Source organism: Oncorhynchus nerka, linkage group LG10, assembly GCF_034236695.1.
Source record: "Oncorhynchus nerka isolate Pitt River linkage group LG10, Oner_Uvic_2.0, whole genome shotgun sequence".
NCBI lineage: Eukaryota > Metazoa > Chordata > Actinopteri > Salmoniformes > Salmonidae > Oncorhynchus > Oncorhynchus nerka.
The window spans coordinates 42,189,467-42,213,292 of NC_088405.1; the positions used below are offsets into that span (position 1 = coordinate 42,189,467).

At 45.1% G+C, this 23,826-nt stretch overlaps 1 protein-coding gene across 1 annotated transcript; it reads right to left on the minus strand.

The window, feature by feature from the left end:
- On the minus strand, positions 1-23,712 carry LOC115136372 (ubiquitin domain-containing protein 1-like). Its single transcript, XM_029671959.2, has 4 exons — positions 23,296-23,712; positions 18,337-18,564; positions 3,416-3,601; positions 1-2,495 (listed from the first exon to the last, which is right to left on the minus strand). Exons 1-4 carry the CDS (start codon positions 23,366-23,368, stop codon positions 2,272-2,274), a joined length of 711 nt encoding a protein of 236 aa, XP_029527819.2. The 5' UTR covers positions 23,369-23,712; the 3' UTR covers positions 1-2,271.
- Positions 23,713-23,826: the final 114 nt, after the last annotated feature.

A 23,826-nucleotide genomic window follows, 5' to 3' on the forward strand; every position in this document is an offset into this window, starting at 1 on the left:
AAAGCTTAAACCAAGTTTATTCACCCCAAAGGGTCAAACAGCTGAACAGACAAAGACACATTTCCAATAGTGGTGGTGTGTATATATATATACCCCAATTTTGGGTGCAATCTCCTATTCCTCTCTAAACACGCCATCTCTGTTGCTAGGCAGGAAATTAAGTGACGCAGGAAATAAACTTCTCCTTCTCCTTTAACGTGACCTGACCTGACCTCGGCTACCTTCATCACTAATCCACGGCTCCCCACCCTTATCAGTGCCTGCCAACATGTGATAGTTTTCCCTGCACTCAGCACATTCCAAGCTTAATTGCACCCACCATATACATTCCTCCTACAGATAACCATTAACTTCTGCTGTAGACCCTAGACTATGGCACCCCACATGTCTCTATTATAACTAATGATTAATAATATTTAAAATGTTAGTTTACTTTAATGTAGAAGTAAGATAGCAACTGGCTGACTCATGAAGTGCTAATTTAAAATGAGCAGACTGGTAGGACTAACGCTATTTGTCTAGTAGGGATAACGTTAGCATGCTAGTTGGCTAGCAACCTTGCAACTGATTTGTAACAATATATTCGTAAAGTATTTGCTTGTAAGTTGGCTGAAAATTAAATTGAAACCCGTATTCATGATGAGTGCAAACATTTTCTTTTAATTTGGTTATACTTTTGAAGTTTACATGATAGGGAATAGGCTGGCTTGCCGGGTCCTCCATATTACTTCACACCCCTCAAATGTTTTTCCGTTATGACTTCGGAATTCTGATCAGTTTTATATAATAACTCAAAAAATAGAAAAGTGAGGTGTAACTTTGCATTAGGACTTTTGATGCGTATTCTAATGCAAATCCATACTGTATGTTACATGTGGTTACACTTATGCTACCTACGCTGGCAGAATCTCAATTGGTTTTACTCGCCGCCTGCCTCCTCTCCTCCGTCCTCTCTCCTTGCCTCATTTTGAAAAATGTCAAAACTAATCAAGGAGAGACGGTGAGGAGAGGGAACATGGAAACAAATAGTCGCTCACTATGACCATAGTCGCTCACTGCTGATATTATTACTACTGTACTGCTATTTGTAATACAATCACTACTACTAGCTTCAAATGTTCAATGATAGCAATTTAAACATATAAACCTCTTTAACTACCATAAAAACTTTTGAACAGCTAAAGGAAGACACAATTTGTAATGAAAAATGACTGTTTCTAGTTATATTCTTTGGGTGAAGATAAAATGTAACTTTTTAATAATATTTAGCATCTGTACTTAAGGATGAATTTTCAATACAAACTAGGACAAACTACTTCAGTTTACATTTAGAATATTTATTAATAAATTCATTAACAAATATTCATACACTTTCCAGCATTTTCTCCATAATTGGTTCGAAAAATACGGTAGATGGAAATCAAATCTGCTATTTTCACCTTTATAAACCTGTATATTCACTTTTTCCTCAAATCGTTGACTTTTTATGAACCTTGTCACGTAAAATTTCAAATATTTGTATATGATGATCCAACAAGTATTGAAACAGTACATACACTTTCGTTCATAAATCTGTCAATATTATTCTCTCCCATTAGGTAAACATTAGACAATCGATAGGGTACAAATCGATTGGCTTTCAGTATAGATAGAGATCCAATAGGATATTTGTACCATCAGGCAGGACACTTTCCACAGTTCAAAGTCCCACAAGGACAAACTCACAAGGAATGATTTGTAGACAGACAGACTCATGGGAGAAATATCTCTTCTCCATATGCCATGATTCTCTTCCCGTTCATTCTACAGTTTGTCAGTGCTTTGCCAGGCTATGCAGAATTTGTGTATTTTTACTCAGTAACAATGTGGGCTCATTAGGAAAATACAAAAAGAGGATAAGAAATACAAAAGCAAACAAACTAATTACAACATTCTGTTGCAGCAACCAACATTCCATTGCATCAACCAACAGTCCAGTGTCCTATTCACTAGGCACGAAATGGAAGAAAAGTCTTTCCACATTTCGGGCCATCTGAACATGACCAATGAGAAATGTTGCAAAATGTTTTGTTACGTTTTCCTACGGTGTGCACTAATGAACATGACCCCGGTGTGCTTGAACTTCCCAAGGAGAGAAATAAGGCCTTGACCAACATTCCCCCATCCTTTTCTGCCTGCACTCCATCCCAGTCTTTCGCCACCCCTCTCTCTGTCCCCCTTTCATCTCAATCCTTTCCTCCTGCTCTCCCATCCGTCTTTCTCCATTTCTCCTCAGTTTGGCATGAGTTTGGTAACTGGTAAGTAGTTGTTGACGATGACCTGGACCACAAAGTCCTTCTGTATCTTGGTGTCCTGGAGTCGGATCTTGTCTGTGAGCAGTTTACCTGCAAAGAACCAGCGTTGGTGGGCCACTTCGATGTCCTCCTGCCCCTCCAGGACTGTCTTCAGCTGGGAGATGGTGTCTGACATGGAGGCGCTTATACGGAGGTCCTTACCTGTGGAGGACAGAGACGTTGGTCAAGTGACTTCTACAATCAAGGGTCTGTTCAAGTATGGGGAATGGTGCCAACTCTATTCATTATATTTCTACCTGCAACGTTTGAAACGTTGCCCTCACTGTATAAACCAGTTGCTCACTGCACTCAATCAGTTCACTGTTTGTAGGGTAGTGAATGGAGAGGAGCGTAGTTGGGAATAGTGGGACATCAGAGCAAGTAAATCGACTCGAGACTAGAGCAGGGTTTCCTAAACTCGGTCTTGGGGCTCCCCTTGGATGCACGTTCTAGTTTTTGCCCTAGAACTACACAGCTGATTCAAATGATCAAAGCTTGATGATAAGTTGGTTATTTGAATCAGCTGAACAGAGTTTTTGAAAACCCTGGACTAGAGAGTTTGAGAGTCAAACTGTGCAGAATCACTCATGCACAAATCACTATAATGTAATCAAGATGAGTGATTCTGTGCCTCGCCTTGCTTAAACAGATTCCCTTTAACACGCTGTCAAACAACAGGATGATAACTAGGCCTGAGAGATGACATTCACAATTATTCATATTGAAATGACCCTCCTGAGAAATCCCCAGATGGAGCAACTCAATGGAAAAAGGGTAGGGTGTAGAGCTGGGACGATAAACGGAAAATGAACGACATCAACCACTTATCACAGGCCTTTTGCTGATATTGTTTATTTGAAATGAAATAAATGTGTTTATCGGGGTGATTGTTAATGGGCCACTTGATGGCTACAACCACCAAGATAGTAGTAGTATTTTAAAGGATAATAAAAAATAAAAAACTGTGGTGGATATTAATGTTATAAACTTAACGTTTTATTTATCGTTTTCGCCTCAATTCATGCAATTTATCGCAATGTGAATTTTTGTCATATCACCTGCTCTAGTATTGTGTCTCTTACCGCACGAGAGTCGTACTTGTAGCTGGAACTCCTCTTTGAGAAAGGCGGGAGGCTTTTTCGGCTCCTTTTTTTCGGGAGCTTCGCTGTCATTGGTGCGTTCAGTGATGAGATTGGCGGGAGGGGTTAGAGTGTAAGCAGGAAGCTGGTAGCGGTTCCCCAGTTCATCATAACTCTCTGTCAGAGTACCTGAAGATGACAGATAAAGACACAACAAAAAAACTCAGTTGCAGGCCCGACTGAAGTCAACCAACAGCCCCTAGGGACCTCTAGACTAGGAGTGGCCAACCCTACCCCTGGAGACACCATCCCCCACTGTCTCCTTACTGTCTATGTAGCTAAATACTTGAGATCCTCTCATGCTGCCCATGACTATTATATAACCACACATCACATCTGGGAGGATCCACACCGCTCTCTCACTTGAGTATATTACCTTGTTATTTACAGATTATCTCATTTTGCTCTTCTGTAGCTTTGTCAACTATGTGTGTTTTCTATACATGTTCGCACCTCTCCATGTAGGCTTTACAGACACTCCCCACCCCCTGGCTGCAACCCTTTTAATTTAGTGTAGCCTGCGCACACAACCCATGTGGAATTACGAGTCTGGCAGCGTTTGGAACAGAGATGCAAACTGGCGAGGGCCCAAAAATGTGACACTTTTTCTATTTTTGCACTGAAACATGCAAAAAAATCCATGCTAGGGGGAAATGCAGGTTTAAACTAATTAAATAACAAAGAATATGATCTACATGATCAGTCTCTGTGTGTAAAATAAAAAGTGGTTAATGTGAACCTAACTCACAGCTAAAAAATGTAAAGAAAGCAATCCAATGTTATTTGTTGCCTAGACTTTACTGCAAATGACACTCGAGTCTTGACAGAAGAAAATACACTAATATTACAGTTAGCCATGACAGCCTTTATAATAGAACACTTGTGACCACACACATATAAATATTGCACTTGGGAATAAAACACCTTAAAGTAGAAATAGAAAGAAACAAACAGGCATCATTTTTTTTGCTATATTATAGTGGCCATCGAGTGCACAAGGCTACATGTGTGAAAAAACAACGTTCACAGAGTAAAAAAAAGAATCACAATCTTCGCTCTCGCTCTCCCACTACTCCCCTCTTCTATCCTATAATCTCTCCCTTCTGCTAAATCCTTCTCCCTAATCCTTCTCCCTTCTGTCTCCTGATTCTGCCTCTTCGACCCTACTCTCCTCCCTTTCCGCATCCTATGACTCGCACTGTCCCCTTTCCTCCCGGCCAGCTCGGCCCTCCCCTCCTGCTCCATGGCTGAGTGACTCATTGGGAGCTTACAGAACAGGGCTGCCGCAGCTGAGCAAAACTGGCGGTGAACTAAACTTCTGGAGTACCTGTCATCCTTTCACTCCCTCCTGTCTACCTTCTCTTCCTCTGTATCTGCTGCTAAAGCCACTTTCTACCACTCTAAATTTCAAGCGTCTGTCTCTCACCCTAGGAAACTCTTTACCACCTCCTCCTCCCTCCTTAATCCTCCCCCTTCATCTCTGTGGACGACTTTGTTAACTACTTTGTAAAAAAAGGTTGACGACGTCCACTACTCATTCGCTCAGCCTATTGAGTCCACTGGTCTCACTCACACAGAAAAACCCTACGCCTTGACCTCTTTCTACCCTCTCTCTCTAGATGATCCTAGCGACTAGTGGTCTGGCCGCCCGACAACCTAACCGCTCGACCCCATCCCCTCCTCCAGACCATCTCTGGAGACCTTCTCTTATTCCTCACTTCCCTCGTCAACTTTTTTCCCAAAACACTTGAGCGTGCTGTCTCTGATCAACTTTCTCGTCTCTCTCGGAACGATCTTCTTGACCCTAACCAGTCAAGACGGGTCACTCAACTGAGACTGCTCTTCTCTGTGTTACGGAGGCTCTCCGCAATGCCAAAGCCGACTCTCTCTCCTCTGTTCTCATCCTCCTACATCTATCCACTACCATTGACACCGTGAACAATCAGATCATTCTGTCCACCCTCTCAGGGCTGGGTGTCTCAGGCTATGCACACTGTTTGATTGCATCCTACCTGGCAGGCCGCTCCTACCAGGTGACGTGGAGAGGATCGGTGTCTGCACCACATACTCTCACTACTGGTGTCCCCCAGGGCTCAGTTCTAGGCCCTCTTCTCACTATACACCAAGTCATTTGGCTACATCATATCCTCACATGGTCTCTCCTATAATTGCTATGCGGATGGCACTCAACTACTTTTCTCCCTCCCCCTTCTGACACGCAGGTGGCGACATGCATCTCTGCGTGCCTGGCAGACATCTCTACTTGGATGTCGGCCCACCACCTCAAGCGCAACCTCGACAAGACGGAACTGCTTTACTTCCCGTGGAAGGCCTGGGCGTGACTAGGGCTGTGGCGGTCACGAAATTTCATCAGCCGGTGATTGTCAAGCAAATAACTGTCGGTCTCATGGTAATTTACCGTTAATTAACATAAACACATTTAGCATCTCCTGGCTTCCACACATAGGCTACAAGCCATTTTAAAAAGTCTAATAACAATCCATGTAATATAGCCTACACCTTCACAATAAATCAATTATTTGTTTTAGAGAGGTCTAAAGAAGCATGATAAATTCAGCAAAAAAAGAAACAGGGCCCTGTCTTTCAAAGATAATTCGTAAAAATAAAGGGTTAAAACACTGTTTTCCATGCTTGTTCAATGAACCATAAACAATTAATGAACATGCACCTGTGGAACGGTCGTTAAGACACTAACAGCTTACAGATGGTAGGCAATTAACGACCGTTCCACAGATGCATGTTCATTAATTGTTTATATTTCATATTTCATTATATTTCAAGTTTCTCTTTTTGCTGAGTTTACGAAATAATATACAGGGAGTGAAAAAAGTATTTGATCCCCTGCTGATTTTGTACGTTTGCCCACTGACAAAGAAATTATCAGTCTATAATTTTTATGGTAGGTTTATTTGAATAGTGAGAGACAGAATAACAACAAAAAAATCCAGAAAAACACATGTCAAAAATGTTATAAATTGATTCGCATTTTACTGACATATACTCCTGAGGTGCTGACTTGTTGCACCCTCGACAACTACTGTGATTATTATTATTTGACCATGCTGGTCATTTATGAACATTTGAACATCTTGGCCATGTTCAGTTATAATCTCCACCCGGCACATCCAGAAGAGGACTGACCACCCCTCATAGCCTGGTTCCTCTCTAGGTTTCTTCCTAGGTTTTGGCCTTTCAAGGGAGTTTTTCCTAGCCACAGTGCTTCTACACCTGCATTGCTTGCTGTTTGGGGTTTTAGGCTGGGTTTCTGTACAGCACTTTGTGACATCAGCTGATGTAAGAAGGGCTTTCTAAATACATTTGTTTTGATTTGAATATCATTAACTTTGCTGACGAAACAACAGCGGTAGGCCTGATCACCGACAACGATGGGACGGCCTATAGGGAGGTCAGAAAACTAGCATTGTGGTGCCAGGACAACAACCTCTCCCTCAATGTGAGCAAGACAAGGCAGCTGGTAGTGGACTACAGTAAAAGGCAGGCCGAAAAGGCCCCCCTTAACATTTACGCGGCTGTAGTGGAGCGGGTCGAGAGTTTCAAGTTCCTCGGTGTCCACATCACCAGCGAACTATCATTGTCCAAACATACCAAGACAATAGTGAAGAGGGCACAACAAAACCTTTCCCCCCTCTGGAGACTGAAAATATTTGGCATGGGTCCCCAGATCCTCAAAAGGTTCTACAGCTGCACCATCGAGAGCATCCTGACCGGTTGCATCACCGCCTGGTATGGCAACTGCTCGGCATCTGACCGTAAGGCACTACAGAGGGTAGTGCGAATGGCCCAGTACATCACTGGGGCCTAGCTTCCTGCCGTCCAGGACCTATATAATAGGCAGTGTCAGAGGAAAGTCCATAAAATTGTCAGAGACTCCAGTCACCCAAGTCACAGACTGTTTTCTCTGCTACCGCCAAGGCAAGTGGTACCGGAGCGCCAGGTCTAGGACCAAAATGCTCCTCAACAGCTTCTACCCCCAAGCCATAAGTGTCACGGCTGACTAGGTGTGTGGCGCAAAGAGCAGAGAGGTCCAGGGGAAAGATGCACTTTAATGCGGCACCAAAAGTAAATGCCCAAACACGCAGGGCGCAAAACATTGAACAACCCAGAACAACGGGTAACACGGTCCAGAGCACAAACAACACCAACGACACAAACGTGAACATCAAAATAATCCTGCACAACAAAGGGGCGGGTTCCACACGTTAAATAGGGAAGCAAATCAAGCACACACAAAATAGGAACAGGTGAAACTAATGAGACAAAACTAACCGAAAAGATAAAGGGATCGGTGGCGGCTAGTAGGCCGGTGACGACGACCGCCGAGCACCACCCGAACAGGCGGGGGAACCAACTTCAACGGGAGTCGTGACAGTACCCCCCCTGACGAGCGGCACCCGCAGCGCGCCACCACCGGCCTCGAGGGCGGCCCAGAGGGCAAGGCGCCGAGCGATCCGGGTAGAGGCGGTAGAAGTCTCTCAGGAGTGAAGGGTCCAAAACGTCACCCACCGGTACCCAGCACCTCTCTTCCGGACCGTACTCCTCCCAGTGCACGAGGTACTGTAGGCCCCTCACCCGGCGTCTCGAGTCCAGAATGGTACGTACTGTGTACGCCGGGGACCCCCCGATGTCCAGAGGGGGCGGAGGAACTTCAGGCACCTCACTTTCTTGTAGCGGACCAGCCACCACCGGCCTGAGGAGAGACACATGAAACGAGGGGTTAATACGATAATAAGTAGGAAGTTGTAACCCATTACACACCTCGTTTATCCTCCTCATGACTTTAAATGGCCCCACACACGCTTCCGGCAGGGCAGGCGGAGGGACAGGTTTCGGGTCGAGAGCCAGACCCAGTCCCCCGGTGCGAACACGGGGGCCGCACTGTGGTGCTGGTCAGCGCTCTTCTTCTGCCGTTCCCCAGCCAGACTCAACGATTCCTGGACGGCTTTCCAGATGTCCTTTGAGCGCTGCACCCATTCCTCCACCGCAGGAGCTTCGGTCTGGCTCTGATGCCATGGGGCCGGGACTGGCTGGTAGCCCAACACAGACTGGAAGGGAGACATGTTAGTCGAGGAGTGGCGAAGGGAGTTCTGAGCGAGCTCTGCCCAAGGAACATACCTCGCCCACTCCCCTGGCCGGTCCCGGCAATACGACCGCAGAAACCTGCCCACATCCTGGTTTACTCGCTCCACCTGCCCATTACTCTCGGGGTGGAAACCCAAGGTCAAGCTGACCGAGACCCCCAGTCTCTCCATAAACTCCCTCCATCTGGGGACCCCGATCAGAGACGATGTCCTCAGGCACCCCGTAGTACCAGAAGACATGGGTAAACAGAGCCTCCGCAGTCTGCAGTGCCGTAGGGAGACCGGGCAACGGGATGAGACGGCAGGACTTAGAAAACCGATCCACAACGACCAGGATCGTGGTACTTCCCTGGGACAGGGGAAGGTCGGTGAGGAAGTCCACTGACAAGTGTGACCACGGCCATTGTGGAACGGGGAGGGGCTGTAACTTCCCTCTAGGCAGGTGTCGAATCTGCCAGTCACGGACACCCCGCGGCACATACTGAGCCCCTGCTGGACACTGAGGGGGGGCAGGCTCCAACCGTGATGCCCTCTCTATCTCCGCGTCCACCTCCCATACCACCGGTGCCATGAGACATGAAGGTGGAATGATGGGGGTCGGCTCGATGGACCGCTCCTCGGTATCATATAGGCGGGACACCGCATCGGCTTTAGTGTTCTGGGAGCCTGGCCGGTACGAGATGGTGAAGCGGAACCGGGCAAAGTACATGGCCCATCTAGCCTGACGCGGATTCATTCTCTTCGCTTCCCGGATATACTCGAGATTACGATGGTCAGTCCAGATGAGAAAAGGGTGCTTAGCCCCCTCAAGCCAATGTCTCCACACCTTCAGAGCCTTGACTATAGCTAACAACTCCCTGTTACCCACATCATAGTTTTGCTCCGCCGGACCGAGCTTCTTCGGGAAAAAAAGCACAAGGGCGGCGCTTTGGTGGCGCGCCCGAGTGCTGGGACAGCACAGCCCCTACCCCAGCCTCGGACGCGTCCAACTCCACTATGAACGCTAAAGAAGGGTCCGCATTGATGAACAGGTCTTTCAGTCGACTGAAAGCTCTGCCTGCCTCTGCTGACCAACGCAAGCGCGCCGGTCCTCCCTTCAGCAGTGAGGTAATGGGAGCAGCTACCTGACCAAAACCCCGGATAAACCTCTGGTAGTAATTGGCAAACCCTAAAAACCGCTGCACCTCTTTTACCGTGGTCGGAGTCGGCCAATTACGCACGGCTGTAACCCGGTCACACTCCATCACCACCCCGGAGGTGGAAATGGGATAACCCAGGAAGGAAACGGCTTGATGGAGAACACACATTTCTCAGCCTTGACATACAGGTCATGCTCCAGCAGTCGCCCAAGTACCTTTCGCACCAGAGACACGTGCGCGGCGCGTGTGGCAGAATAGATCAGGATGTCATCGATGTACACTACCACTCCCTGCCCGTGCAGGCTGGAGCATTCTTCAACCCATATGGCATGACGAGGTACTCATAATGGCCAGATGTAGTACTAAATGAGTTTTTCCACTCATCTCCTCCCCGGATACGCACCAGGTTATACGCACTCCTCAGGTCCAGTTTTGTGAAGAAACGCGCCCCGTGAAATGATTCCACCGCCCGTAGCGATTTAGACCTCTATAATCAATGCACGGACGCAGACCTCCCTCCTTCTTCTTCACAAAAAAAGAAGCTCAAGGAGACGGGTGACGTGGAGGGCCGAATGTACCCCTGCCCTAGAGATTCCGTGACATATGTCTCCATAGCCACTGTCTCCTCCTGGGACAATGGGTACACGTGACTCCTAGGAAGTTCAGCGTTCTCCAGGAGGTTTATCTTACAGAAGGCGATAGCCAAATCGGCATATTCAGAGGGAGTGCGCACGGTGGAAACCTATTCTGGACTCTCCACCATAGTCGCACCTACAGAAACTCCTATACACCTGCCCGAACACTCCTCTGACCACCCTCGAAGAGCCCCCTGTCTCCATCAAATCGCCGGGTTGTGATGAGCAAGCCACGGAATTCCCAGCACCACTGGAAACACAGGTGAATCAACAAGGAATAGACTAATCTGTTCCTTATGACCCCCCTGCGTTACCATGTCCAGTGGCACCGTGGCCTCCCTGACCAGCCCTGACCCTGATGGTCGGCTATCTAAGGAGTGCATGGGGAAAGGTTGGTCTAACAACACCAGGGGAATCCCTAGCCTTAGTGCAAGCCCATGATCCATAATGTTCCCAGCTGCGCCTGAATCGACTAGCGCCTTATGCTGTAGAGAGGGAGAAAACCCAGGGAAAGAGGTTAGCACAAACATATGGCCGACAGGAAGCTCTGGGTGAGTCTGGTGCGGACTCACCTGGGGTGAACGAGTAGTGCTCCGCCTGCCCTCCCGACTCCCAGACGAGCTCCTCCAGCACCGGTCGGCCATGTGTCCACGCCGACCACAACTGGTGCAGGAGAAAACTCCTCCTCCGGTCCCCCTCGATGCAGCCCCCCCTAACTACATGGGGATGGGAGCAGGAGGACTTGGGGGTGGAATCAACAGGGCCCGTTCCGGACGCCCGCGGGCAGCCAGCAGGTTGTCCAGAAGAATGGACATGTCTATCAGTTCATCCAATGAGATAGTAGTGTCCCGACACGCTAGCTCCCTGCGGACGTCCTCCCTGAGGCTACAACGGAAGTGGTCCATCAAAGCCCTGTCATTCCACCCCGCTCCTGTGGCCAAGGTCCGGAACTCCAGGGCAATGTCGTGCGCGCTTCTCGTCTCCTGTTGCAGGTGGAACAGCCGGTGGGTGATCGAACACAGCCCGGAATCGGCGGGTGAACTAGGGGTAGTGATCCCTCGCCGAGCCTGGGCCATTCCACACTGCATTGGCCCACTCCCGGACTCGCCCCGTCAGACAGGAGACGAGGACGCTCATGCTTTCGGATGGACGGCAGCTAGGTATAATTCCAGTTGGAGGAGAAACTCCTGACACCCAGCCGCCATCCCATCATACTCCCTGGGGAGCGCCAGACGCAGGGCCCCTGAACCGGATGCTGAAGCAGGGGTAGGTGGTGCTGGTGGAGGGGGTGGGGTGGGAAGGCCACTCCTCTCCCATCAGGCCATCCTCTCCATCATCTGATCCATGGCGGACCCAATCCGGTGAAGAACGGTGGTGTGATGGAAGACCCTCTCCTCCATCAATGGGAGAGGAGGTGTGGCTGCTCCTGCTGATTCCATTGTGAAGGGTGCGGGATTCTGTCACGACTGACTAGGTGTGTGGAGAGGAATCAGGCGCAGAAAGCAGAGAGGTCCAGTGGAAAGATGCACTTTAATGCGGCACCAAAAATAAATGCCCAAACACGTAGGGTGCAAAACACTGACCAACCCAAAACAACAGGTAACATGGTCCAGAGCACAAACAGCACCAACAACACAAACGTGAACATCAAAATAATCCCACACAACAAAGGGGCAGGTTCCACACGCTAAATAGGGTAGCAAATCAAGCACACACAAAATAGGAACAGGTGAAACTAACGGGACAAAACTAACCGAAAAGAAAAAGGGATCGGTGGCGGCTAGTAGGCCGGTGACGATGACCACCGAGCACCACCCGAACAGGCGGGGGAGCCAACTTCGGCGGGAGTCGTGACAATAAGATTGCTGAACAATTAATAAAATTGACACCAGACAATTTACATTGACCCCCCCACCCTTTTGTACACTGCTGCTACTCGCTGTTTATTATCTATGCATCGTCACTTCACCCCACCTACATGTACAAATGACCTCAACTAACCTGTACCCCCGCACACTGACTCGGTACCGGTGCGCCCTGTATACAGCCTCGTTATTGTTTTTCTTATTGTGTTACTTTTTATTATTACTTTTTATTATAGTCTACTTGGTAAATATTTTCTTTACTCTTCTTGAACTGCACTGCTGGTTAAAACCTTTTATGGCTGCTGTCCCTGTACAGGGATCAACATCAGCGGAAATTTCAGAGTGACATCTAATAGTACTCGATACAACTCAAACTTTCATTAAAACACACATGTAGGGTACTCAATTAAAGCTACACTCGTTGTGAATCTAGCCAACATGTCAGATTTTTAAAATGCTTTTCGGGGAAAGCATTAGAAGCTATTATCTGATAGCATGCAACCCCCGAAATACCCAAAGGGGACGTAAACAAAATAATTAGCGTAGACGGCGCTACACAAAACGCAAAAATAAAATATAAAACATTCATTATCTTTGACGAGCTTCTTTGTTGGCACTCCTATATGTCCCAAAAACATCACAATTGGGTCTTTTTTTCGATTAAATCCGTCCATGTATACCCAAAATTTCCATTTATGAAGCCCGTCTGATCCAGTCAAGTCTTGAAATCATGGTCCATATTCTCTCTTTCAAAACTTCCTCCTGTGTACTCGATGAAAGGAAGTGCCTATTTCTCATTTCACCAAGGATGAACTTCAACCCAATTGCCAAGACTGGCGACATCGTGTGGAAGCTGTAGGAACTGTAAACTGGGCCGTATCTATTTTGCCTTGCCATAGACAATATACAGAGACTGGCGGAGGGATATTTTTTGTGTGAACAGTTTTCCTTGGGGTTTTGGCTGCTACACACGTTCTGTTATAGTCACAGACATGATTTAACCAGTTTTAGAAACTTCAGAGTGTTTTCTATCCACACATACTAATCATATGCATATACTATATTCCTGGCATGAGTAGCAGGACGTTGAAATTTTGCGCAATTTTTAACAAAAAGCTGAAAAAATTCACAGCCTCTTTAAGATGTTTTAAGGGCTTGTAAGTAAGCATTTCACCGTAAAGCCTACACTTGTTGTATTCGGCACATGTGACAAATAAAGTTATATTTGATAAACGGTCATGTGGAATTTGACTGCCTTCATGACTCATGAACGCCAGTGTGGCAGTAATATGGTTTTTACAGTTAGCAACACATTGAGACCTGCCAGCATATTTGCTTTTTGCTCAAGGCCTATGATAGAATTTTTAATGAAACTGACTCGCTCTTTCGTGTTCTGCAGAACAAAGTGATGGATATGGGTTTCAGCGACACAAGGAAAGCACTGGTAAGGCAGCAACAAGACTGATCGTTCATTTGAGCGATTCGAGCATGAAATACAATGAATTGGGCCTGGCAGAAAGCGAAACTCATAGTAACCAGCGGGTCAGAGTAGAGAGGGGTGAATCTACTACACCATAATGGACAACATCAATCAATGTTTAGATGAGGAGCCAGGTTTGACCACTTTGGTGAACTTCATTTCCTTGGCTCAGTGGACTGCAAAAAATGTGAAACAATGTCACACCAGCAAACGAGTGCCTGTCAAAAGTACTTTGATTTCGTTAGATTTCGTTATTCGGATTGTACAGCTCACAAATGGTACAGGACAAATCACCTGGACAGCTTCTCAGTTTTTTGTTCAGCATGACCCGACACGACTTTCCCTGAGGCGACAAAGTTACTGTAGCTCCAGTGGCGACAACGTTCCTTACTATATCCTTACTATATCAGCCACAACAGCATTCGAGGTCATTTTCTGCACTGAAACGGATAAAGACACACAGTCGAAACGGACAATTCAAGGACGACTCTCATTCCTTGCCATCATCTCCATCGCATCGAGACCAAGAAACTATTAAAACTGTGGGCCAACAGGGAGGAGTTTTACAGTTCACTCACTGATCTCTTTACCCAGAAGGATAGATGGATGGAGTAAGTGCAAGTCGAGCAGACAGCCATGCAATCGAGCACACAGCCACGCAATCTCCGTAGACAAACATTGGCAGTAGAATGACCTTACTGAAGAGCTCAGTGACTTTCAATGTGGCAGCGTTATAGTATACCACCTTTCCAACAAGTCAGTTCCTAAAATTTCTGCCCTGCAAGAGCTGCCCCGGTCAACATGTAAGTGCTGTTATTGTGAAGTAGACATGTCTAGGAGCAACAACGGCTCAGCCGCGAAGTGGTAGGCCACACAAGTTCACAGAACGGGACCGGCCAGTGTTGAAGCGTGCAGCGTGTAAAAAATTGTCTGTCCTCGTTTGCAATACACTACCGAGTTTCAAACTGCCTCTGGAAGCAATGTCAGCACAATAACTGTTCATTGGGAGCTTCATGAAATGGGTTTCCATGGCCAAGCAGCCACACACAAGGCTAAGATCACCAATGCGTAATGCCAAGCATCGGCTGGAGTGGTGTAAAGCTCACCACCATTGGACTCTAGAGCAGTGGAAATGCGTTCTCTGGAGGGATGAATCATGCTTCACCATCTGGCAGTCCGACGGACGACTCTGGGTTTGGCAGATGCCAAGAGCACGCTACCTGCCCCAATGCATAGTGCCACTGTAAAGTTTGGTGGATGAGGAATAATGGTCTGGAGCTGTTTTTCATGGTTCGGGCTAGGCCCCTTAGTTCCAGTGAAGGGTAATCTTAACGCTACAGCATACAATGACATTCTAGAAGATTCTGTGTTTCTAACTTTGTGGCAACAGTTTGGGGAAGGCCCTTTTCTTTTTCACCATGACAAAGCGAGGTTCATACAGAAATGGTGTGTTGAGATCGGTGTGGAAGAACTTGTCTGGTCTGCACAGAGCCCTGTCCTCAACCCCATTGAACACCTTTGGGATTAATTGGAATGCCAACTGCGAGCCATGCCTAATCGCCTATCATTCATACCCGACCTCACTAATGCTCTTGTGGCTGAATGGAAACAAGTCTCCGCAGCAATGTTTCAACATCTACTGTAAATCAAATCAAATTTTATTGGTCACAGATGTTATTGAGGATGTAGCTAAATGTTCTTGTTTCTAGCTCCAACAGTGGAAAGTCTTCCCAGAAGAGCGGAGGCTGCTATAGCAGCAAATTGGGGACGAACTCCACATTAATGCCCATGATTTTGGGATGAGATGTTCGACAAGCAGGTGTCCACATATACTACATGACTGAAAGTGTCTCAATCAGTAGCTTGGACTACTATGCATTTTATGTGTGTAGCTGGGGCCTGCTGCTGTGTAGATTGAACCACTCTATCTCTCCTTTTTCAGGGGAAAAAACGCTCCGGGAGAAAGAAAAGGTGTTCTGATTGTATAACATATTAAAATCCAATTTCTGGGAAAACACAACTATCCGGTTGTCCAAGATGGAGAGAGGATGTCCTCAGCTTTCTGTAGGTCTACTTTTATTTTGCAACTCAATTATGAGTTGAATAACAACTATTTTACAAAGATAAACGATATGGCTTTGAGATATGCGCATTGGCCTCATTGGACGTAGGCTAGTTTTTCTGGACATGACATTTACTGTTAGATTAATACATGGCTACTATTAGAGGTTATTAACTTTAGAGTTAGTGATCTATCTAATGTGTTTTGAGTTTCCACTTACTCGGGTGGTGAATTAGCCCCAAACAAATTAGCATATGCTATTAGAGCACATAAAGATGCAGACAAATTCATCTCTATTGACAAAAAAAGGGACAATTCTGGAGACATATTAATGGTAAAGTATAACAATAACATAATTGTCTATCCAAAATGCATGACAATCACTGGATTAGGTTGCACATTCAAATATTTTGAATCACAACAGGATACATAATACAAACACCTTTGGCATCGATTACAGCTGTGAGTCATCTTGGGTAAGCCTATAAGAGCTTTGCACACCTGGATTGCGCAATATTTGCCCATAACTTTTTCGAAATTCTTCAAACTATGTCAAGATGTTGGGGATCATGGCTAGACAGCCATTTTCAAGTCTTGCCATAGATTTTCAAACAGATTTAATTCAAAACATTAACTTGGCCACTCAGGAACACTCACTGTCGTCTTTGTTAGCAACTCCAGTGTAGATTTTGCCATGTGTTGTAGGTTATTGTCCTGCTGAAAGTGTATTTTGGAAAGCAGACCGAACCAGGTTTTGCTCTAGGAGTTTGCCTGTGCTTAGCTCAATTCTGTTTCTTTTTATTCCAAAAAACTCCAGTGTCCTTGCCAATGGCAAGCATACCCATAACATGATGCAGCCACCACCATGCTTAAAAATAGAGATAATAAATGTTGTGTTGTGTTGGATTTGCCCCAAACATAATGATTTATATTCAGGACAAAAAGTCAGTTTCTTTGCCAATTATTTTGCAGTATTACTTAAGTGCCTTGTTGCAAACATGATAAATGTTTTTGAATATTTGCATTCTGTACAGACTTCCTTCTTTTCACTCTGTCATTTAGGTTAGTATTGTGGAGTAACTACAATGTTGTTGAACCATCCTCAATTTTCTCATATCGCAACAATTAAACTCTAACTGTTTTAAAATCCCCATTGACCTCATGGTGTAATCCCTGAGCGGTTTACGTCCTCTCCGGCAAATAAGTTAGAAAGGACGCCTGTATCTTTGTAGTGACTGGGTGCAGTGGTACAACATGCAAAAGTGTAATGAATAACTTTGTCATGCTCAAAGGGATATTCAGCTGCTGCTTTTTAAAATATTTTTACACATCTACCCATCGGTGCCCTTCTTTGCAAGGCATTGATAAAACGCTCTGGTCTTAAAATTCACTACTCAATTGAGGGACCTTACAGATAATTATATGCGTAGGATACAGATTTGGGGCAGTCGTTCAAAAAACACGTTAACCACTATTAATGAACACGGAATGAGTCCATGCAATTTATTATGCGATTTGTTAAGCACATTTTTACACCTGAACTTATTTAGGCTTGCCATAACAAAGGGGTTGAATACTTACTGACTGAAGACATTTCAGCTTTACATTTTTTTATACATTTCTAAAATGTTCCACAAACAAATTTCTACTTTGACATTGGGGTATTGTGGGGTAGATCAGTGACACAAAATCTCAATTTAGTCCATTTTAAATTCAGGCTGTAAGATGACAAAATGTGGAAAAAGTAAAGGGATGTCAATACTTTCTGAAGGTACTGTAATGTATTGCATTCAGGCCAAAAAGTGTATTACTTTAGTGCCTTGTCGCATACAAGATGCATGTTTTGGAATATTTATTATGAATATTGTTCTTGTCACTCTGTCATTTAGGTCATTATTGTTGATAGTCATTAAGCATGGTCATTACCATACATGCTTTAAAAAATATATATATTATTATTTTTAATTACCCCCTTTTTCTCCCCAATTTCATGGTATCCAATTGTTAGTAGTTACTATCTTGTCCCATCGCTACAACTCCCGTACGGGCTCAGGAAAGACGAGGGTCGAGAGCCATGCGTCCTCCGAAACACAACCCAACCAAGCCATACTGCTTCTTAACACAACGTGCATCCAACCCGGAAGCCAGCCGCACCAATGTGTCGGAGGAAACACTGTACACCTAGTGACCTGGTCAGCATGCACTGCGCCCGGCCCGCCACAGGAGTCGCTAGTGCGCGATGAGACAAGGATATCCCTACCGGCCAAACCCTCCCTAACCCAGACGATGCTAGGGCCATGGACCTCCCGGTTGCGGCCGGCTGCGACAGAGCCTGGGCTCGAATCCAGAGTCTCTGGTGGCCTTAGACCACTGCGCCACCCGGAAGGCCCCAATACATGCTTTTTTATAGCTTCAAACCAATTCTTCACAATGGAGGGGGAGTGCCAAGATGGAGGAGCAGTGGCTTGAAAACAGCACACCTCGTCAGTCATCTAGTGTATTAATAATTGGATGGAATGGATGTGTGTGTGTGTGTGTGTGTGGGCACATGTGTGTATCTCACCATGTGGTAGTGTGATGCAGGCTCCGTCCACTATGGCCTGAGCCATTTCCAGGTCGTTAAGTTCTACGGCCACCGCTGCTGCTCGGAGCGCATCCCAAATCTCCTTCCTGCCGTCAAAGGCTGGGGCCGTGTCCCAAAACTCAGCCCTCTTACACCTCAGCTGGCCCTCCGTCATAGGGTACTCATTCTTCCATTTAAGACGCTCCTTCTTCAGTGGCTCGTTGCGTCCTGAAGGGAAATAAAGAGAAAGAAATACATACATTTGCTTCCCAAAGGTGAGGATATTTTACTCAGAGTTTTGATGTGCATATACACACAGCACTCATTACAAAGTGTAGCTTGCTAGCTATCATTCCGTCTATGGCATTGTCTATAGCATTATTTCAAAACAGGTGCAAAGACTCCATTTCCAAATGCCAGAACTAGCCATTGTATAATGGTTTATTAGGGGACATTTCTAGATGCAGAAGTGGGGACATTCACAGTCTCTTCTGAGGTCCTTTAGTCTTAGACTCATGCTATCAATTGATGAACAGAGTGAGAACCTGTAGGGAGAAAAGAAGCAACCGAAGCAGAATCGTATAATCTGACAAGGTAAATAAGTGAATAGTCATAGACCTCCACGTGACTTGATACTGCAGAAACACATCTCAAGGAGCGGTGTGTTTGTGTGTACCCCTCTGTAAGAATCTTTCTGCAAAGAGACTCGGTGTAATACTCTGCTGCCTGATGTTGGTCATAGTGCTGTATTCCTGTACTAGAAATTAAGGTCACTTTGAGAGAGAGAGCGGGAGAGAGAACGAGAGAGAGTGATAGAAATCAACGTGAGTATTTATAGTGCAGTGTATTACCCACGGTCACACACATATACACACACAAATGGACAACAGTGGATTACCGCAGTAATCGGGTGCCACATAACAGGATGTAGTGTCTGCTACCCCACAATGCATTGCTCTGAGAGATGGGTGTTGAGTGGAGACTGCCAGGTGACTGCAATGACCTCAATGGACCTCACATTTCAGATAACAACTGCATTCTGAAAAAAACACCTTAATTGATTAAACAAATCCTTATTTCTTAGATCATGAACCAACAAAGATAGAACCACCCCATTGGACAGATACTTGTTTACCCCCACTGTACACAGCAGTCGACGACAACTTACTGACTCAAGTGGCTTTCTATTAAATAAATCACTGTGCATTTATCTAAGCTTGCACAAACAAAGCACACACACGTGCACAGAGGCTTGACATGTGTGAGCACCCATGATAGCAGCTGCAGGGTGTTGCGCAATGTCAGGGTTGAATGCTAGCGTGTTAGCTGCCAAGTGTTAGCCTGTTATGAGTACTAATCCTCACTGCTCCTGTGGTGAGTTTAGGCTACTGAACAGAGAGAGAGAGAGGTGCAATGATTGTGTATCCATCTATTGACATGTCTTGGCCAATGAATTTATTGTTTGTTTCATTGATTGATTGATTGATTGATATTTATCATCCTTTGAAAATAAATTCTTAGCCCTAGTTGATTCTGACCAACTCATTCTCTCATCCTTGGTCTTGGCATAAGAATAACATTATAGGTTAAACCTATTAAGGTCATTTCCATGTAAAAGGACCCATTAGCACCAACGTGAAGTTCATTGGAGCGTATCAAATTGGGTGTCAAATGAAAAGTCTATATTTTGGAGACATATATACATTTCTCAACCGTTTTCCATCCTACAAATTTGGAATAAGCAAAGGCTTTGATTTCTTGTCGACATATACCAGAAAAAGTCTTAAAAGGTATGAGAAATTTAGATTTTTTTGGTCACTGATCTATCTTCACAAAATACCCCAGAATGTCAAAGTAGAGACCCTTAAACCCAGACTTGGACCACACACCAAATCCAGTGAATAGCAGGCTAGTGATTGCTTTGCAACGCTTGCAGTTAGTCCCTGATTCCTTCCAAACTACTCATTGTTGAATTTGCGATTTCCAACTTGTTGTGTAATGTTTATGTCCAATGGCTGATGAGCACCGACATGTTTAATCTATAACTTCTCTTCATATGACAAGGATTGAAAAGTATTTGTCAGTAGATTATGACCATGTTTCATGATGATGATGACTGCTTGTCTAGCTAAGATTTTGAAATGAAAGTCCAATCAAAGCTACAGTAGATATGATGTGATTTGACAAGATTTTATCTGTGGCCAATGATCTTTAGCCTTGGGCACTTCTGATGTAACTCTATGGCAGCACCCACTTGAATGTTTGAGCTCTCCCCGTAGATTTTGCTGTGACAGAGTGTCCCCATGAGTGACAGAACACTTAGCCAATCACGGAGCAACTAGAGAACATTACCATCCCATAGGCTCCGTATTTTCGTCTGGCTAACCGAACTTGATTGGAGTCCACCTCTCTTAAATTCAATTGATTGGACATGATTTGGAAAGGCACACACCTGTATAACTTCCCACAGTTGACAGTGCATGTCAGAGAAAAAACCAAGCCATAAGGTCGAAGGAATTGTCCGTAACGCTCCAAGACAGGATTGTGCCGAGGCACAGATCTGGGGAAGGGTACCCCAAACTTTCTGCAGCATTCAAGGTCCCCAACAACACACTGGCCACCATCATTCTTAAATGGAAGAAGTTTGGAAACACAAAGACTCTTCCTATAGCCGGCCACATTGAGCAATTGGGGTAGAGTTGCTCTGTGGAGATGGGAGAACCTACACAGAAGGACAACCATCTCTGCAGCACTCCACCAATCAGTCCTTTACGGTAAAGTGGCCAGACGGAAGCCACTCCTCAGTAAAAAGGCACATGACAGCCCGCTTGGAGTTTGCCAAAAGACACCTAAAGACTCTCAGACGATGAGAAACAAGATGCTCTGGTCTGATGAAACCAAGATTGTGGCCTGAATGCTAAGCTTCATGTCTGGAGGAAACCTGGCACCATCCCTACAGTGAAACATGGTGCTGGCAGCATCATGCTGTAGGCATGTTTTTCATTGGCAGGGTCTGGGAGACTAGTCAGGATTGAGAGAAAGATGAACGGAGCAAAGTACAGAGAGATCCTTGTTGAAAACCTGCTCCAGAGAGCTCAGGACCTCAGACTGGGGAGAAGGTTCACCTTCCAACAGAACATGGAACCTAAGCACACAAGCCAAGACAAGGCAGGAGTGGCTTCGGGACAAGTCACTGTGGCCTAGCCAGAGTGGCCCAGCCAGAGCCCGAACTTGAACCCGATCGAACATCTCTGGAGAGATCTGAAATTAGCTGTGCAGCAACGCTCCCCATCCAACCTGACAGAGCTTGAGAGAATCTGCAGAGAAGAATGGGAGAAACTCCTCAAATACAGGTGTGCCAAGCTTGTAGCGTCATACACAAGAAAAGTCAAGGCTGTAATCACTGCCAAAGGTGCTTCAACAAAATACAGAGTAAATGGTCTGAATAAAAAACACCAGTCTCAACGTCAACAGTGAAGAGGCGACTCCGGGACGCTGGCCTTCTGGGCAGAGCTGCAAAGAAAAAGCCATATCTCAGACTGGCCAATAAAAATAAAAGATTAAGATGGGAAAAGAGCACAGACACTGGACAGAGGAACTCGGCCTATAAGGCCAGAATCCCAGAGTCGCCTCTTCACTGTTGACGTTGAGACTTGTGTTTTGCGGGTACTATTTAATGAAGCTGCCAGTTGAGGACTTGTGAGGCGTCCGTTTCTCATACTAGACACTCCAATGTACAGTCTATTTGCTCAGTTGTGCACCGGGGTCCCACTCCTCTTTCTATTCTGGTTAGAGCCAATTGAAACCATTTTAGAATAAGGCTGTAAAGTAACAAAATGTGGAAGAAATCAAGGGGTCTGAATACTTTTCGAATGCACTGTATATACAGTACCAGTCATAAGTTTGGACAAACCAACTCATTCAATGATTTTTCTTTATTGTTAGTATTTTTAATAGCGAAGACATCAAAACTATGAAATAACACATGTGGAATCATGTAATAACCAAAAAAGTGTTTAATAAATCAACATCGATTTGAGATTCTTCAAAGTAGCCACCCTTTGCCTTGATTACAGCTTTACACACTTGACATTCTCTCAAAGGAAAGAAATTCCACAAATTAACTTTTAACAAGGCACACCTGTTAATTGAAATGCATTCCAGCTGACTACCTCATGAAGCTGGTTGAGAGAATGCCAAGAGTGTGCAAAGCTGTCATCAAGGCAAAGGGTGGCTAATTTGAAGAATCAAAAATATGACATAGATTTTGATTTGTTTAACACGTTTTTGCTTACTACATGATTTCATAGTTTTGTTGTCTTCACTATTATTCTATAATGAAGAAATAAAGAATAAAGAAAAACCCTTGAATGAGTAGGTGTGTCCAAACTTTTGACTGGTACTGTAAATCCAAACAATTGATGTTTGCCTCATTACAGGCAGTGACCATAATGGACGATTAATGCTGGTCTCCAGCTTTAAATAGTGCACAACAGTCAAACATCACTGGAAAGCATAATTCTTTGTATGCTGCAGGTTAGACTTCACTATTATATAAATATTTGATACATGATACTACAGGATATTCTCATAATAATTTGTCTAAGTGCCCTTATTTAAATTACACACTTCCTTCTCATATCCTTTCATAAATTTACCCTGTCCCCTTACCTATTCGCTGTTAAATAAACTATTGAAAAGAGGTAGGTTATATTAACACAGGTCATACTATAGCTTATGAGAGATTTTACAACCTGATGCAACCTGATGACAAGTTGTTACTATTATCTAAAGACCACATCTTACACTTAACCTCTTCAACTTGACATGGTGGAAAGACAAAATACACAGACTTAACACTGTTCTGTTTCTGGCAATTGCAGCGCTAGAACGTTGAGGCTCACTAACACAGTTATCCAACACTCCAACAATCCATAGTCCATCTCCATCCATACTCACTTTTCAGCACCACCTTGATGGGAGACTGTGAGGGGTGGTACAGATGGTGATCCCTGGAGTTAGCGACTCCCATGTTCTTCTCTTTCTCTCTCCCAGAGACTTGATCTCTTAGTTCTAGAGACTTGTTGTTTAAATCAAACACGACACCGACTCAGCATCAGAGAAAACAGCCTTTCAGAGACTTCTACCAGCGACTGGAGCCAACGAAAACAAAGTACTTAGATTTGTTTAAGAAGGTCGTAGTGGTCAAGGGTACAATCCCACCACCTGGACTAGATTTCAATGCTTTGACTATCGATGATGACTACAGGTATCTGTGTGGAGTCAGAGCAAGGTTCGCTAGCTGTCACGACACTTCCCCAGTTCTTTACTAAGGAACCACACAGGATCAATACATGGTCAGATGGAACATCTGGCAGCATATGTTATAAACAGCAACAGGAGCGGTATATGAGGGCATGTCCTATCCACATTGGCTAGTAAGGCAGCTAATCCTTTACACAACAGCACTAATCCAATCAGCTATTTAGA